Source organism: Dipodomys spectabilis, unplaced genomic scaffold, assembly GCF_019054845.1.
Source record: "Dipodomys spectabilis isolate Male_0828 unplaced genomic scaffold, ASM1905484v1 ptg000018l, whole genome shotgun sequence".
In the NCBI taxonomy this organism is placed as follows: Eukaryota; Metazoa; Chordata; class Mammalia; order Rodentia; family Heteromyidae; genus Dipodomys; species Dipodomys spectabilis.
In genome coordinates, this window is record NW_024870695.1 from 3,871,751 (window position 1) to 3,889,394 (window position 17,644).

General features: G+C 48.0%; 1 protein-coding gene across 5 annotated transcripts in view; it reads right to left on the minus strand.

The window, feature by feature from the left end:
* Positions 1-17,644, minus strand: part of Epn2 (epsin 2) — an 82,861-nt gene that overhangs the window by 20,655 nt on the left and 44,562 nt on the right. The window contains exons 4-5 of one of the 5 annotated variants that reach the window (XM_042673587.1): positions 16,338-16,508; positions 15,328-15,330 (exon numbers count right to left, since the gene is read on the minus strand). The exons of the other annotated variants lie outside the window; for them this stretch is intronic. Of the exons in view, the coding sequence (XP_042529521.1) occupies positions 15,328-15,330; positions 16,338-16,508 (174 nt within the window). The remainder of the gene's footprint in view (positions 1-15,327; positions 15,331-16,337; positions 16,509-17,644) is intronic. 5 annotated transcript variants of the gene reach the window in all.

Sequence of the window (17,644 nt, forward strand, 5' to 3'; positions counted from 1 at the left end):
ATGGCTAAGGCTCAGAACAGACCTGCTGTATACAGCAGAGCCTCCCTTGTTCTCTGAGCTGTTCAGCACACCTGCAAGGCCAGACTGGCTCCAAATGCAAATGCTCACTCTGCCATCACGGACACAGTAAGAATGATGCATGGGCCCATGCATGCGGAAACAGCTCACCACATCAATGTGGAGATTCAAGACAAAGGGTATTTCCCCTGCATGCTGCGGTTTCTATGAACAGATATACAGCTCGCAATTGCACAGGTGGCAGAACTCACAGCCACCACCCTTGCCTCCCAGCTGAGCTCCACACAGCAGGCCTTGGCTTCGAGGGAGAATTCCAGCAGACACTCTCGCCCCAGTGACAGCATCTCAGCCCCACAAAGGGCTTCTTATGCTTAGGCACATGACAGAGAACACAGATGTCCTTGTGAGACCGGCCTGAATGGGCCCTGTGACCACCTGAGTCTGGTCCTGGCCCTGTTCTGAGGAGCTGAAGAAAAAGGCAACCGACTGCCTAAAAGACAGGCCACTCTCACTGCTGTTGCCACTGCTAGTGGCTTCCTGTTCTAGCCACCCTCTAGAGGGGAAAGCAGTAATGGCTGGTTTAAGCTAACTACTAAATTACTAAATTCCTTCCTGATAAAACCTTCTCCTACCCACACAGGTGTCTATTAGTCCAACTTGAAGAAAGAGTTCCAGGTCTTCGCTCCACCAAAGGCCAAAAGCATAACCATGGGGGGGGGGGGGGGGATCCTCACTTTTATCCCCTCCAGATTGCTGTCAGACATTTTCCACAAAATTCATTGTAACAGGTAGACCAAAGGATCCTCCAGCTCGGGAGAACAGGGGTCCTGATCCTGGTTCCCTCTGTCACCACTGTTCTACCTACTCCATCAACCGTCTAGACAGGCCCTGGGGACCTAGACCTCCTTTCCAAACATACTGCTCCAAACATGGAGACGTTTCAGAGGGAGGAAATCCTCTGGTCTATTTCATCTGAAAGAAGGTGGTGAAGCAGTGGAGTTGATTGGAAAACAGGAAACCATTTCTTACCAATCAGTTACATTTTGTCATTTTCCTAGAAAGCGCTGCAGCTGCAACAGCGCCAGCCAGCCACATAAACGCTGACTGAAGGGCATCTACTGCGTGAGGTGACGCGATGGGTGCAGGACCCAGCTGGCCCACCCGTGCGGAGTCCATGTTACCCCAGCCAGAACCCTCTCCTCCATTCCAGGCCCAGAACTCTCTTGAGCACCCTTGCTCTCCAAATCACCAGCAAAGACTAACCATTTCAGGCCTCTATTGAACATCCCTGGGGCTCCAGTATGGCAGGTCTCTGTTCTATTTCTGCCTAGTTTTCTTTAGGAAAGGAGAGAAGCCCACACTAGGACCAAAACCAGCTCAGGGTCAGCTTCCTTCATCATGCGTAAGTTCCTTCCTCATTACTAAGCTGTGAGGAAATGCTTACTGGGGCTTCCTCAGTAATGTGGTGACACATTACTGTGGTTCTCCAGGCCACTTCCAGAATCAGCACCCACTCTGGCCATCAGAAAGAAGCTCACCAGAAGCTCAGGCAGAGTTAAAGCTTCTCAACATAGTGGCCCTTCAGGGTCTCTGCTTCCTCATAGCAAACAACAATCAGGAAGGGTTCCTTTTAGTTGAGTAAGGAGAATTAGGAGAAAATAAAGATCAGCTCACCCACCAAGGATATTAAAAAAGGGAACAAAAATACACGGAGCCAGGTCAGAGAGGAATAAGATGAGACCTACACCAAAACAAGATCACAGGCAGTTTGCTGTTTCACAGGCTGTGGCCACATCTTGACAGGTGGCCAAGCCAGTATCCCCAGTGGTAGGATGGCCACCTACCTGTTGACATCACACCATCACCCAGAACTGTCCCAGCAATGTGCTGAGACAAATGGAATCAGGCTCTGGATGTGATTCCCAGGTCACAATGAGTCCAGGGTGAGGAATGGGCTGAACAAAGCAAGCAGCAACAGAGAGACAAACCCAGGCGAGGGCCACCCTGCTAGACAACCAGTACGGTCTCCTTGGTGCATCCAGGGGGGAGGAGAGGGGACACATAGTAGGGGCAGGACCACCAAGAAACATGTGATCCTGGATCCTTGGACAAGATACTTTGAGGACAACTGGCAAAATCTAAATTTGGCAATTACTGATTATGTGACTCCCCAGGAAGACAGACATCCTTGAGGTTAAGGGGTGGTATGTGATGACACTCATGACTTAATACTTCAGCATAAAAGGCCGGGGGGGGGGGGGGGGGAAGGGCAAGCGTCTCTTGTCCTGCTCTTCCCCCCAACACTTCCCAGAGGAAGCAGCTGCTCACAGTTTCTTGCAATTTCACCAAAACGGCTTTCTACCGCATGTTCTGTGTGGGTGAGTTTCCGTTCCTGGTACTTGCTCTCAGGGAATGGCTATGTCTATTCCCTCCGGGGTGCTGCTCCCTGCCTGATCTAAGCTGAGTATCCTCAGCCTCCAAAAGTACAGCCCAAAGCCCTGTGGCTCAGGTCTGGGCCCTGCACTTGTTTTATTTTTTGTCAGTGGTAGGGCTTTAACTCAGGGACAGTGTCTTTGTGCCCAAGACTAACAGTCTACCATTCAAGCCAGAGTCACTTCCAGTTTTTTGGTTAACTGGAAATAAGAGTCTCACAGGAACTTTTCTGCCCAGGCTGGCTTTGAACTGCAATCCTCAGATTTCAGCCTCCTAAGTAGCTAGAAGTACTGGTCCTGCACTTCTTAATAAGACCTTGGCCTAGGAGATCAAACACACTTTGCCTGTTTTCTCATCCAAAGAATACAGATAGTCCCTACCTCCTGGGCTTGCTGGGAGAGCCAACTGAGTTACCATGAGAACAGCATATAACGTGTACAATGTTCACAGGTCTCTCATTAATTCTCAGTTTACACAGACCATGACTGGTCTTGGAGGGCAGTGACTTACCCAAAGCCTGGTGAGAGATTCAATCTGATCCTTTGTGTGACACACACACTCAGTGCTGAGAGAACAGAACCAGGGTCTTGTGCTTGTACAGCATATACTGGTCTACCACTACGCTCTACCCCCAACCCTATGAACCCCTTTAACAGGTAAGGGCTAAGGAGAGTGAGGAACTTCTGCTCTAGGTTCCCCTGGGACACATGAAGGAAAAGCCTGATGGCTCAGGCTTTCCAAAGGGCTTTAGGAGGGTCTAAGCAGTCCAGCCATACCCTCTGACCCAGCTGGGGAGCAGTAGCGGGAACTAGAGCCAGACAGTGGCTTCCAAACATAGTCTGAGTGATGGGATGCTAGGTACATTTAACTGAGACTCCACGGTATCTGGCAATTCCCAAACCACTTGGTCTGAGGCCATCAAGAGTCCTGCTGGTCCTAGCTACAACCCAGCAGCCATGCAGGAGACCTCATGGGGTAGGGTGCTGCTGCCCAGTACAGTCCCAGTACTTCTGGCACTTTCTCTGACCACAGGCTGTGGGTAGAATTGGGTCCCCTCCAAATATATTAAAGTCTTTACTCCTTGAATAATGTGGCTTTACTTGTAACTAGAGCCCATGCCAATGTAATTAGCTAAAATGAGATCCCAAGGTTTTGCATAAACAAGGAGAACAAGCCAGGGGAAATGGAGGCAGAGATTTGGAATGATGTGGCTGCCAGCCACCAGAGGGAGGGAGGGAGGGAGGGAGGGAGAGAGGGAGAGAGGATTCCCGTTAGGTTTCAGAGGGGCCCTGGCCCTGCTGGTACCTTGATCTTAAGACTTCTGGCCTCCAGAATGGTTGAGACAATCCATTTCTGTGCCCTAAGCATATGGAGGTGGAACTTCATTGCAGTAGCCCTAGAAGCTCAGCAGCAGACCAAAGCCTCTTCTGGTATGCACCTCACGGCACTCACAGAGTATGCCAGGCTGATGTGGGTATCGTCGACATGATGGGAACAGAGTGCCTTGTCCCCTGGTGCTACCTCATGGGCTGTGCTCACAATCCCACATTCCCAAGACACCTGTTACACTAACCTCTAGTCCTTTGTCTTTCCAGCCTGCTCCCTTAGACTGCAGTTCTCAGATGGGAAAGACAAGTCCTTGTCCCTAAATGTCATTTCTAGCACCACTCTCACAAATGCACCTTCACTGCTATGCTACCTGGACAGTCTTTTAGCCTCCATGGGGTAAGGGGCGGGGAATGGTCAGACTCCAGGCAGCTGGAGCAGGCGCAGCACACACAGGGCACACCCCCCCCACACACAAAGGGCACCACACAGTGCCTGTCTTCTCAGCCATCATTATCTCTGGCCACATTCTACGCTGGTGATCAGCTCACAGCCAGCCACCTTCCACTCTGGCTGTTGAAGAAGGCAGGGGCTGCACCAGCTTGCTCCTGGTACCCAGCAGACACTCCCATCTCTATGGGCTCCGCTTCAAGTTTATTTTCCAGTATAACAAACAATGGCTGTAATTTCTTCACCTCCATTCAGTTTATAGACAAGGAAGCTGAAGGTGGGAAGGAAAGCAGAGCCTAGTCAGTTGTACAGAGCTGCAAAGGGAGATGGGGGGAGGGTGAAACAGAGACAAAAGACAGTCCTTCTATTTGTCCACATGATTCAAAATCCATCCTCAGCTGAATAACAAGTGTTTGGGCTATTCTCTGGGACTATAGACTAAACCCTTTCCCTTGCAGATTCCCAGCTTGTTGAACGGAGCAGGGAGGATTCAACCAACATATTAAGCACTCTTCCCTATGTGCAGGTAACAAAGGCACGGTCTGTCCCTCCCTGGGCAGAGCTGGGATGTGGGTCTCACAGTGCCTGGGAGCAGTGGTAGGGAAGAGATGTCCCCCCCCCCCACAAACCTGGGGGCTCAGCAATCCCAGAAGAAGCCAGGGTGGGAAAGGGTCCACAGGGCCCACAAGGTGCTAGCAAGGTTAGCACCCAAGCTTGTAAGCATACACTAAGAAAGAACTTCAAAGAAACACTTTCTCTCTTGTTCAGTTCAATCATAAATTGGCTCCAGTGGCTCATACCTGTAATCCTAGCTACTCAAAGAGGCTGAGATCTGAGGATCACAGTTCAAAGCCAGGAACGTCTGTATCTTACTTCTAATTGAAAGCCAGAAGTGGAGCTGTGACTCAAGTGATAAAGTACTAGCTTTGAACAAAAAGAGCTTAGGGACAGTGCCTAGGCCCTGAGTTCCAGGACTGGTCCCAGCACAGAGACAGACAGAGAGAGAGACAGAGAGGGAAAAGAGAAAATAAATGAAAAAGTCTGAACTATGGCATACTTTTGGTCCCAAGCATTTTGAATAAGAGACGGTCAAACTGTTTGTTTTGTTTGTGGTACTAGGATTTGAATTCAGGGCTTCACACTTTCTAGATATGTGCTCAACTGTTTGAGCCATACCTCTAGCTCTTTTGGCTCTAATTATTTCTAAGTTAGGGTCTCAGTTTTTGCCTGGGCCAGACTGAACCATGATTCTCCTATTTACACTTCCCATAGTAACCAAGATAAAAGACAGGTGCTACCATCCCCAGTTTTTTCTGCTAAGATGGAATTTTTCCTTGCTTTTTTTTTGTGCCTACGTTGGCCTGCCTGGCCAGGATGACAGGCATTGTGCCTGGCTATTGGTTGAGATGAGGGGGTCTCAAAACTTTCTTCTCACTGAGTACCAATGGCTCACCTGTAATCCTAGCTACTAGGGAAGCTGAGATCTGAGGATCACAGTTTAAAGCCAGCCTGGGCAGGAAAGGCCGTGAAACTCTTACTTCCAATAAACTGTGGATCAAGTGGTAAAGCACTAGCCTTGAGCTGAAGAGCTAAGTGACAGCGCTCAGGCCCAGAGTTCAAGCCCCATGACCAACCAAAAAAAAAAAAAACAAACAAAAAACAAAAAACCTTTTCTGCCTGGCTTCAAACCAGGATCTATCCTCCTGACCTCCACCACCTACACAACCAGGATTATAGATTATAGATGTGAGCCCGCTGGTGCCTGGCTTTCAACTTGTACTTCAAAACAGGAACTCATTTTCTAAAACAAGTTTTGTTTTTATTCTGATAGCAATTTCCATCTATTACATTGGTGGCGACAGTTAAGAAAATCACAGTGCCTATTGTGGGTCCATGGCTATCAGCTAAGTACTCTCCCCAACTACTAGGGTGCACTCTGGAAAAAGGCAGTAATGTTCCTATACGTTTTCCATTAATTTCACTGCTGGTACAAACAAATTCTAGTACAAAGAATCCTTTAAAAAATAAAAAATTCTTGCACAAAAATGGTTTACCACAGCCTTGTTATATCATTGAGAACCTGACAATAACTGCAATAACAATGAATAATCCAGTTGTGGAGCATTTCCAAGGTGCAGGAGCATGGGAAGTGCACGTGTTAGCATATGTAACTACGCCTTAACGCAGGACAGAAGTATTATGTTTGTGTCCATTTCACCAGTAGAAAAGTCATCTGCCAAGGCTTAGCTTTAAAACTGTTAAGGGCTGGGAAGGTGGCTCAGTGGTAGAGTGCTTGCCTTGCATGCATAAGGCCCTGGGTTTGATTCCTCAGTACCACATAAGCAGAAAAAGCCAGAAGTGGCACCATGGCTCAAGTGGTAGCCTTGAGCTGAAGAGCTGAGGGACAGCACCCAGGCCCAGAGTTCAGGCCCCACAACTGACAAAAATAAAACAAAAAACTAAGTGTTAGCTGAACAGCAGCACAGAAAATGCATATAGCTAGTACACACAATCAGACCATAAACCAGTAACTGTCTTACTTCAGTGACCAAGTGCATGGGGAGGTGGAGCACTGCTCTTCACTTAGTGCCCATCCCCACCACCAGCTAACCTAGGGCCTCCCTCCTACACAAGGGTAACCAAAGAGCTAAGGGTTAGACCAGCCCAGTGGGATCCTAACCTGCCCTAGGAGCCACAGTAAGCACTCTATAGATGCATCTGCCTGTCCTATCCTGGGTCTACCAGGAAAGTGTCAGCCACCTTCTGAGAGCCTTAAAAGCATAGTGCTGGCCCTGACACACAGCAGGGCAAAAAGTGAGCAAGTGAACCCATCCATGGTACTGTTACTGATCCACTTCTGGCTTTTTCTTTTTCTTGGTAGTTCATGGGAGATAGGAGTCAGACTTTCCTGCCTGGACTGGCTTTGAACCATGATGCTCAGATCTCAGCCTCCTGAGTAGTTAGGATTACAGGCGTGAGCCATAGGTGCATGACAGACTTTTGTCATGTTAGTGTTCCCTGAACAATAGAGAAAGGTAGCCATGCATAACATTTATACCACCACTGAGTATTACAGAGCATCTAAAGGTGAGACAGAAGATAGGCTGGGTCCTAGGCTTGGGTCCTACGCACATACTGCACCATTTTTCATAAGAGACTTGATTTTGGAGTCCTCTTGGGGAACACCACCAACTCCAGACTCATGTATTGAGGCTACTCAGGCACCAGCTCCAGTGTTTTTACAGTGTGAACTGCTAAAAGGTTTACCAGTTCTGTTAAGAAGGAAGCAGAGAAAATGCTTCAATTACAATTTTGGAGGACAGAGAGCAGCCAGAGGTATGTTTACAGTGCCACCAAGGGCAGATGTTCACCAGGAAGAAGCACACCAAGTGTGTGACAGCTATCTACAATGAGGTAACAGATAATGCTGTCTTCTCTTCCCCTGCCTACTCCACGCCAGCACAAAATGGCCATCCATTACTGTACAATGAGGACCAAGTCCACTTACTTCACCACACTGCGCTCCCTCCATTAGACCTGGAAAGGTGGTCACTGAAGCAGCCCACATGGAGACTGTGAGCAATGGACAGGAGGGACTAATTTGCAAACTTAATGTCCAAACTAAGAGTGGAGCATTGCCTGCTGCCTGTAACTTTCCAGGGCGAACGCTTCAACTCAATAAAGCCTGGCCTGCATCACCCCCCACCCCACCCCCACACACACACCTTGGGCACACTTGCAGCCTGGCGGCACCCTGCAGTCACCCATCACAGGGACAGAGATATGCCCAGAAGTGTGGCCAGGCTTTGTGACGTTAAGGAGTATTTAGAAGTTCCTCGGAAGCTAGCTTTGGAGCTAGTAGCACAGGGCAAAGAGAAATGACAAAACAAAATTTTTTTTTTCTGAACAATAACAAGTATGAATCATCCTATTGCTGAACTCAACCATAAACTATGTGGAAACCACACAAACGCAACTGAATGCCATCACCAGGGCTGAAGCGACACTGCTAAATGTTTATGAGGACATCACAGAGTAAACTGACACATCTACACAATACAGCCTACACACCCCTTAGTTCCACAGGATTACCCACTGCTGCTAGGCAACAGACCTGTACAGCCAGCTCATCACTGTGGTCAACACTCCAGACATCATGCTATTTGTATACCTAAACATATCTAAATGGTCAAAAGGTTCAATATAAAGACTAGGTGAGGATTGGCACCAGTGGCTCATACCTGTAATCCTAGCAACTCAGGAGGCAAAGATTTGGTTCCAGGCCAACTCAGGCAAGAATAGTTCACACGACCCTATTACAACAAAAAAAGCTTGGCATAAGTAATATATGTCTGTCAACCCAGCTACCGCAGAAAGTATGAATAAGGAGGGTTGCAATCCAAACAAAAAGCCAGATCCTATCTCAAAAGTAACCAGAGAGCCAGATGCCAGTGGCTCATACCTGTAATCCTAGCTACTCTGGAAGCTGAGATCTGAGGACTATAGTTCAAAGTCAGCCTGGGCATGAACATCCGTGAGACTCTTATCTCCAGTTAACTATCAGCAAACTGGAAGTGGTGCTGTGGCTCAAGTGGTAGAGTGCTAGCCTTTAGCTGAAGAGCTCAGGGACAGCACCCAGGCCCAGAGTTCAAAACCCAGAACTGACCAAAAAAAAAAAAAGTAACCAGAGCACAAAAGGATGGGACATGGCTCAAGAAGTAGAGTAACCACCTAGTAAGTGTCAAGTCCCAAGTTCAAATCCAGTACCACCACCCAGAAAAGGAAAGGAAAAAGAAAATTACTAGATGAGGGTTTGGAGGTATGGTTTGGTAGTGTGCTTAAGCAAGCATACACCCTGAATTGTCTCCCCAGCATTGACAAGATACAGAAACTGCTATGTCATAGAAATTGTTCAGTTTTGATAATAAAATATGGGGGCCTACCATATGTGATCTGTCATTGACCAAATCATCACTGTAAAAGCCTTCAATATATATCTTTTTTTTTTCTTCCTTTTTTTAGGCCCAAGAACAGGACTCAACGTCAGTACCTGACACTTTTGCTCACTGGCTGGCATTCTACCAGCTGAGCCAAACTCCAACACCTCAAAATGTATTTTCAAAAGACTAACTAACACTGGCCAGGTGCCGGTGGCTCACACCTATAATCCTAGCTACTCAGGAGGCTGAGATCTGAAGATCTTGGTTCAAAGCCAGCCCAATAAACTCCAAGAAACTACTCAGAAAACCGGAATTGGCACTGTGGCTCAAGTGGTAGAGTGCTAGTCTTGAGCTGAAGACCTGAGGGACAGGCCCAGAGTTCAAGCCCCATGACGGAGAAAGAAAGAAAGAAAGAAAGAAAGAAAGAAAGAAAGAAAGAAAGAAAGAAAGAAAGAAAGAAAGAAAGAAAGAAAGAAAGAAAGAAAGAAAGAAAGAAAGAAAGAAAGAAAGAAAGAAAGAAAGAAAGAAAGAAAGAAAGAAAGAAAGAAAGAGGGGGGAGGGGGGAGGGAGGGAGAGAAAAAAGAAAGAAAGAAAGAAAGAAAGAAAGAAAGAAAGAAAGAAAGAAAGAAAGAAAGAAAGAAAGAAAGAAAGAAAGAAAGAAAGAAAGAAAAGACCAACACTGGGGCTGGGAAGGTGGCCCAGTGGTAGGGTGCTTGCCTCGCATGCATGAGGCCCTGGGTTTGATTCCTCAGCACCACATAAACAGAAGAAGCCCGAAGTGGCACTATGGCTCAAGTGGTAGAGCACTAGCCTTGGGCTGAAGAGCTGGGGGACAGTGCCCAGGCCCAGAGTTCAGGCCCCAGAACAGACAAAAAAAAAAAAATCATGTCCAGAGTTGACACCACAAAGATAAACACAGCACACAGAAATATTGCCAGAAAAAAAAAAAAAAAAGATAAGAAAAGAAAGAACTAAGGCTTATTTACATTCATGCATCATTCAGGAAGCACCCGATTTGGGCTGTACTGCTGAGGGTTGACAGAAGACAAAACAAACAAGATCATCTCAGAGTAAAAGCACTCTGAAGACATCACAGGATAACATGGCAATATTATATTCAAATTTTATATGGCCCATCTTCCCAGGCAAAGGGAAGTCTACCTTAACAAAGCCTTCCTTCCTACTTGGATTCATGTAAACGGTTAAAATATCCCCCTTGAAGTTGACTGCTTGAAACTAGCATCTGCTATCCTGAGCATTCGATGTATCAAAGACAGCAGCTCAGTGACAGAGTTGTCCTCACTGAACTACCTCTCTTTTCTACTATGCTGGTATTTTGGCCACCGGTTGTTTGCCTATACTACAAAGGATGCTCTAAAGACAAGATGATGGTGCCATACTGATTATTTCCATTGTCTGTGGTATTAGCCTATTTCAATCATGTAATTAGCAACCCCAAATCAGAAATGTTGACTGTGTGTTTCCATTGTGAGAACAATCTCATCCCTCTCTGACCACCAGAGAGCTCTTCAAGATCTGAGTCCCAATTAAGTAACAGTTTAAATAGGCTTTTCTGCTTTTAAAAAGCCATAAAAGAAAGCATTATGTGTGACAGACCACACAATCTTAAAATTTGCAAGACATATTCCATATTCCTCTATTTGGCTGGAAAAAAAAAACAAAAAACGAGCGAACTACTAGCCAGGTGCCGGAGTCTTATGCCTATAATCCGAGCTACTTAAGAGGCTGAGATCTGAGGGTTGCATTTCAAAGCCAACCTGAGTACTAAAGTCTGTGAGACTCTTATCTCCAACTAATGACCAAAAAATCAGAAAAGACCAGGCATCGGTGGCTCCTGCCTTTAATCCTAGCTACTCAGGACTCAGGAGGCTGAGATCTGAGGATAAAGGTTCAAAGCCAGAAGTGGCACTGTGGCTCAAGTGGTAGAGCATTCACCTAGAACTGAAGAGCTGAGGGATAGCGCCCAGGCCCAGAGTTCAAGCTCTACAACTGACCAAAAAGAAAAGTGGGAAATGGAGGTATGGCTCAAATGGTAGAACATTAGCCAGGCCCCAAGATCAGCACCAAAAAACAAAATTTAAACTTTTTTTTTTAGTTGCAAAGAGAAGAAAGACATCCAGGGTTCAAAAGTACCAGTTCAAATTCTTCATTCCTGAGTGAATTTTTGGGCTGACTCCAGCCACTCCCATATTAAAAGCCACTTTACCTTGCCCACCTCCTAGTGCCATTATGAGAAAAAAGGAAAGGGATAACCCAGGTACCAGTAGCTCACACCTAGCTATTCAGGGAGCTGAGACCCAAAGGACAGTTTTGAAGATAAGACCTTGAGACTCTATCTCCAAAAGTTGGGCTGGGGGTATGACTCAAGTGGTAGAGCACCAACCGAGCAAGCAAGCCAAGCAAATTTGACCACTGGATTCAAACCCTGGTACTGAAAAAGGGGAACAGCTGGAAGGGGCTCTGTGCTAGAGGAAATGCAATGGTCATGCCAGCCTCCACTTGGATTCTTGCTGGGCCACTAGAGAATAGCAACTCAGCCCACAGGAATCCAGGGAGGGGCAGTGGCCCTGAGGACAGTGCTCACACAGTGCTGTGCATGCTCTTCTGGGCAAGTGTTCTCAGGCTCTGCCCTACTGCATGCACAGTAAGGATCAAGCCTTTGGACCCCTGTCTAGAAATCAAAGAGCAATTGCCTTCTTTGGGGTTGGTGGCTAATAAGTTCAAAGCCGAATTTGGATCTACCTCTAGCCACTGTGTTTGGCTGGCTCTGTTTTATTTTCTCATCCTTATTTTCCTTTTGCCCCACTTCTTTCTGCTAGCAATCCATCTAATCCATGGCACTGCATGTGTTTTGTAAGCCAACTCAAATCCTTTGTGGAGTGTAGCGGAATAAAGGCATTCAACGGCTGGCTGTAATCTCCAGTAATCACTTGGTAAGCCACTGTCATAGTATGTGAGGGCAGTCTCTGCCCACAGTGTTTGCTCAGGCCTGTAGGACTCCCTGACATTCCCCTGGGAGAAGACCTAAGCCACACCATAGGGCTCAGAATGCCCAAGGCATCACCCAGACAGACAAGACTGTCAGGCATTCCCAGACCAAGAGCAAGTGGCAGAACCACCTGGAGAACAGCTTGCCAATGCTGCTTTGATCCAGGACTTCAAGTTATTCTGGTTCAAAAGAGCAAATCAGTGTTGAGCATGTCTGCCTTCTTTCTTCCTTTCTTCCTTGTCCTTTTTCTTAAGAACAAGAAGACTGGCACAGGCAATAGGGGCTGGTTTGGAGTAGATTGAGGCAGATGTGGCCTTGCCTCTGCAGGTTGATGCAGGGTGCACAGCAAGAGGAAGCAGAGCTGTCTGAGAAAACACTGCTTCATAAACCAGCCCTTGATGGGAGTTAGGCCAGGTAGAAGAGAGGAAAAAGGAGGAGGAGGAGGAAGAGGAGGGAAGAGGGAGGAGGAGGGAGGGAGAGGAGGGGGAGGAGGAGGGAGGGAGAGGAGGAGGAGGGGGAGGAGGAGGGGGAGGAAGAAATCTGGCCCCATCCTGAGAGTGTTACATTCTTGAATGGCAGCTATCTTTCTTCTGTCCTAACTCACTGAAGAGATCTCATATCCCCCATCTGCCACTTTACGCGCCACCCCAAAAAACTTCTGCAACTTCTTCCCGGGCACTCAGGTTATGGCCAGTCCTGTAGAACCTGAAAGGATGGCAAGGGCCCTAGGTGGGAGAAGTAGTGTTCCAGCCCATGCTGTCAGCTTTCTCTGCCATTTTGGGCAAATCCCTCAGCAATCTAAGCCCAAAAATGCTTCTCTAAGACAGACAGCTTTGCTAACACACACAGTCCTAACTGCATGGCAGGACCATGGGAAGGTAGCCAATGCAGGCAAGTATACCCTGAGCCCCCAATTAAACATGAGCACCAGGAGAAGCCAAAGAGCAGAAAAAGCAAAACTAGTATCCATGTACCATGTCCCCACCTGCACCTCTGGCTCAGAGTTGTCTCCCAACTGGACACTTCGGCTTACATGTGGCATAGATACCTCACATGTTGCCCCTAAACTTGCTTCCTCCACAGCCATCCTTACTTCCTGGCCCCTGTTCACAGGCCTCAGAATTCCCCTCACCTTCTATCCCTCAGTGTGGGTGCAGGCCTCCAGAAAATCCTCTCAGCTCTTCTTTAGGACATACTCAAGGCCTGGCTACTTCCCAGACCTCTACCACCACCCAACTCCCAGACCTATCCTCTTCCACATGGATGAGAATGTGACCTCCTGACTGGTCTCCTGCTCCTGCCCTGCCCCCCACAGCCACAGAGACTTCCCGCAGTGCTTCTCACCATTTTGCTTGGGACTCTCCCTACCTCACCATTGCAGAGTAACCACCCAGAGGCCTTTTGATAGAGGCTTAAATCTACTGAGTAGGGCTCCTGGTCAATGGAAAGTAAACACAGTGAGAGTAAGCACTTGCAGATCTTAATAGTTTCGATTCTGGCTAGAACTCCCAAACACTAACCAACGATGAACTAGGAATTAAAGGAATACTTCCGTCAGAAGTTGCAGGTCCTGTGCCCCCTGCAGGAATGACTCTGCCATGCCCCATCCTCTCCCTGCTAATGAGGCTCCAGCCTCATTAGGCATTGGCCACCTCCTGGTCCTCAATTGCCAGCACATTTCCACCCCAGACTTCTGTCTGATGCTCCTCCCAGGAATGCTCTTCCATGAGCACCCTCTCCTCTTCCTCCAATCCTGTGTGTTTCATACTGCAAACCATCCTGACTTCTTCCAGAAAGCCATGGCTGGGTTGTTTATGTGCTGCTGTGTTCCAGAGTATTCCTCATGTAACATGCTATACCATTTACTTATGTTTTCTTTCCCATTACCACATTAGTACCACAAAGGAAAGGACTCTACTGCATTTAGCACAGCCTGACACACGCGTAGTCTGGAGAGGGCAGGGGGAGGTAGAACTTGGAGCCTTGCCCTAAGGGCAGCCACCAGCAGAACTGAGGTCTAGGGTGCTTCTGAGGGAAGACAAGGCCCAGTAGAGGCTGAGAAGCAAAGGTTGGAGGGTGGAAGAGGAGGATAACCGAGGTCTATCATCAAAGAAGGCTCTGTCTCCCTTGTCAAAGGCTCAGGGACAATTCCACAGGGAACTCAGCACTAGAGCATCACTTATAAAGATGATAGGGGGATGTAAATGGGGGCTGCTGACGGTCAGATCTACAGATGTTTGAGGACAGTAGGGAAGAGGGAAGATGAAATGAGATCTGGCTCATGAAAGAAAATTCTTCAATGGCTATCAGGATAACAATCAAAGGCACACTTGCCCTTTGACCCTGACACTCATACTCCCTACTCTTCCCCCCCCCCACCCTTCCTACCCCACCCCCACCCCTCTCACCCCTGCTGTCTGTCTTCTGTCTTCTCAAAAAGCCTCTCCTGATGGCCTGGAACCCTGAGTGTACCCCTCACAAGCATCTCTCCTGAATCAGAGCCTTCATTTTCACTAGGGGCATGAAGGGATGAACAGCAGGCCTTATTCTGACTTCTCCAAGGCTGACTTCCAAGTGAGTATGCTCCAAACAAATCCTCCAGGATCAATCCAAGAACTATCTACCTTATATTCAACACTTTATGAAACTCCAAGAAAAAGCAGAAAAACAAGAACAAAAGAGACATTGAGACAAGCTGGGTTGAGCTGTAGGGAGAAAAGCACTTCTACCTCATTCTTGTTTGCCCAGAATTCATCTGGAGCATAAATAACCAAAGGAAAAAAATCTTTCATGTATCTTTAGTTCACATCAGAGCTGAAAGACAGAAGAGACCTAATATGCTGTATACATGAGCAGCTTGCCCTATTTGTGGGTGGCCATCCAAGCAGAGGAGACAGCTTAAGCAATGGTGTAGAGTCAAGACTAAAGGAGACAGCCAGGCCCAGTCTTACTATGCAACCGTCCCAAGAACACCAATCAGCCAGGTGAACACAAAATCAGACAAGGCTCAACAGACCTCACCACTTACGAGACTGAGTAGAGAACTCATGATGGTGACAGGGCACTCCATGACGTTTGTTCTGTGGGACACAGTATGGAGAGGGAGAACTGGGCATGTAACTCACATGTCTTTAGGTGACCTTTCCAAACAAGCTTTGCCCTTGGCATTCTTTAATGGGCAAAGCTGGTCCTCCCTACATTTTCTAACACTGATTTAGGAGAAGCCAAACTTCAGTATAAACTGATAGGAGAAGGTAGGGGCATGAAGGAAAAAAATCCCAGAGCTAAATATAGTGATCACATGTATACCCAAGTCAAACAACTGTAATATTAATGAAGCACGAATGAACCGTAACTGTCTCCAGGGCTGAATGGAGCTGGCCACCTTATCAGGGAGCTTGGGCAAGGGCTTGCTGTTGGCACCCTGGTGGCTAAGAGTAGGACAGACAACTTTCTGCTCCCACTTGTGAGCAGAGGGAACATAAATAGAGCATTTCCTTGTAGGCAACCATGAAAATCTGCTTTCAGTTTAACCTGCAACAGTGTAAGCTTTGACCAGGATACATTATTAATTAGCCAAAAGAGAAGCTCCATTTTTAGTTACCCATTGAATCCAGTACCTTCAAACACTGTGACCTAGAATTGACAGTACAGCTAACTCTCTGTTCACCTTGGCAGCAGTTCATAGGGAAGCAGAAACAATCCGATGCTCAGCCAGGCATCTGATACCACATTAGGATAATGGCTTCCATGGACCAAGTGAGGATCTGCTACTTGCCAGGATCCCCTCAGGTATAAATCACACATTTCCACTTCATCAAGCCCAGGGGTTCGATCAACCACCACCAGTGCCTGGCAGGCAGTAGAACCCTCTCCACTGTGTCAGGAAAAGGGTGTGGGGAGAACAGGGGCCATCACCCCATGCCAACCCCAAAAGCAGCTCCCCTACTGAGCAAGTGACTTGTGTTAGCGGCAGGGAAGGTACAGCGCGCAGCAAGCTCCTGGGGAGAAGGAGAAAGGAGTCCTAGGCCGCTAGCAGCTGGAGAGCTGGCCCAGCCGGAGACGAGGAGAGAGTTGGCTGTACTGGCATGCCAAGCACCACCACCCCCAGCAAGCTGCCCAGCGTTTCTAGGAAGGAGAAAAGCAAACCGCTGTCCCACCTCGGGCTGCGCGGTCACAAGTGAGGCAGGGCTGGGACCAGTCGCCATTTGGGCGGGAAGCCAGCCCCAGGTGCGGCAGGAAGGGGTGGCGCTGGCTCAGTGGCTGCAGCTCCTCACTCTGACCCAGCGGGGGCCCTGTGCGGTGCTGGGGGCACAGCGAGGCCTCGGGTGCTGTTGGGCAGGGACACACACACACATACACACAGAGAGAGACACACCATTAGAGGAAGCGCAGCGGCCCAGCAGGGGTATGGGCTGAGACCACCCAAGGTCCCACCTTGCCCCTGCAGACCCTAGTGCTTTGAAGCCTTGGGTATGCAGCTTGGCTCAAGGCCTGAGGGAACGAGGAAACTCCATCAGATATCACAGCCTTTACCTCAGTAGCTGGAGGCTCCAGGCTTGGTATAAGGAGCCCAGAGCAACAACCAGCCTCCTGCACCCTTAGCCCCTTAGCCTCACCCCTCTACCTAGAACATTCCACCAACGGTGTATGACCGGTGGTGCTGTTTCAGCAACTTGTGTTAAATCTCTGACCTCTTGAGAAAAATGGCTGTGAGAGGTTTGGAAAGAGAAGAACCACACTCCTGGGTCATACACCACAGCAACCACGGCAGTGAATGACAGAGGAAGCGGGAGGGGGGGGAGGAATAGACCCCAACACACTCCAAAAGTCATCTTTCTGGGCATCGCAGAATGATCCGTGAGAGGAATAAGACAACAATCAATCTTCATTTTGCTGGTATGACTTTACTATCACTTCCACATGGTGTCACAAAGGCTGTGACCATTGCTTAAAGAGAGTTCAACTGAGAGCAAGTGACAATGACTAGAAACAGACCAGGAAATACTAATCTGCTCTAAGCTTGGTAATAATTTAGAATTCCTAGAGGCAGGAAATCTGACTTTGGTATGCAAATCTCTCATTTGACACACTGCTCAAAATGCTAGTGTGGTAGGCAGCACAAAGTCAAATTAAAACCTAGAAAAGCAGGAAATGGTGGCATGTGGTCTGGTGACAGAACCACAGATTACGCAGGGTTAACAAGGGTTTGTCAAACTATAAACAACTTCCTTTAGAAGGGCCTGCTGTTAGGCTGACAGTGCCGTGAACTCTAAAAGGTACAGTATCTGCGTAATCTAGAAGACACAACTTCAGCATTCCCTACCTCCATCCTTGCCCCCAGGACACAAAGGCCACTGGGACATCTTTCTCTCAGAGGGTTGGGTCCACAGGCAGTCATCCAACAATGTAAAGGTGCAAAAAGGCCCAGTTCCTGGGACCACTTTCAGTAACCAGCCAGGAAGCT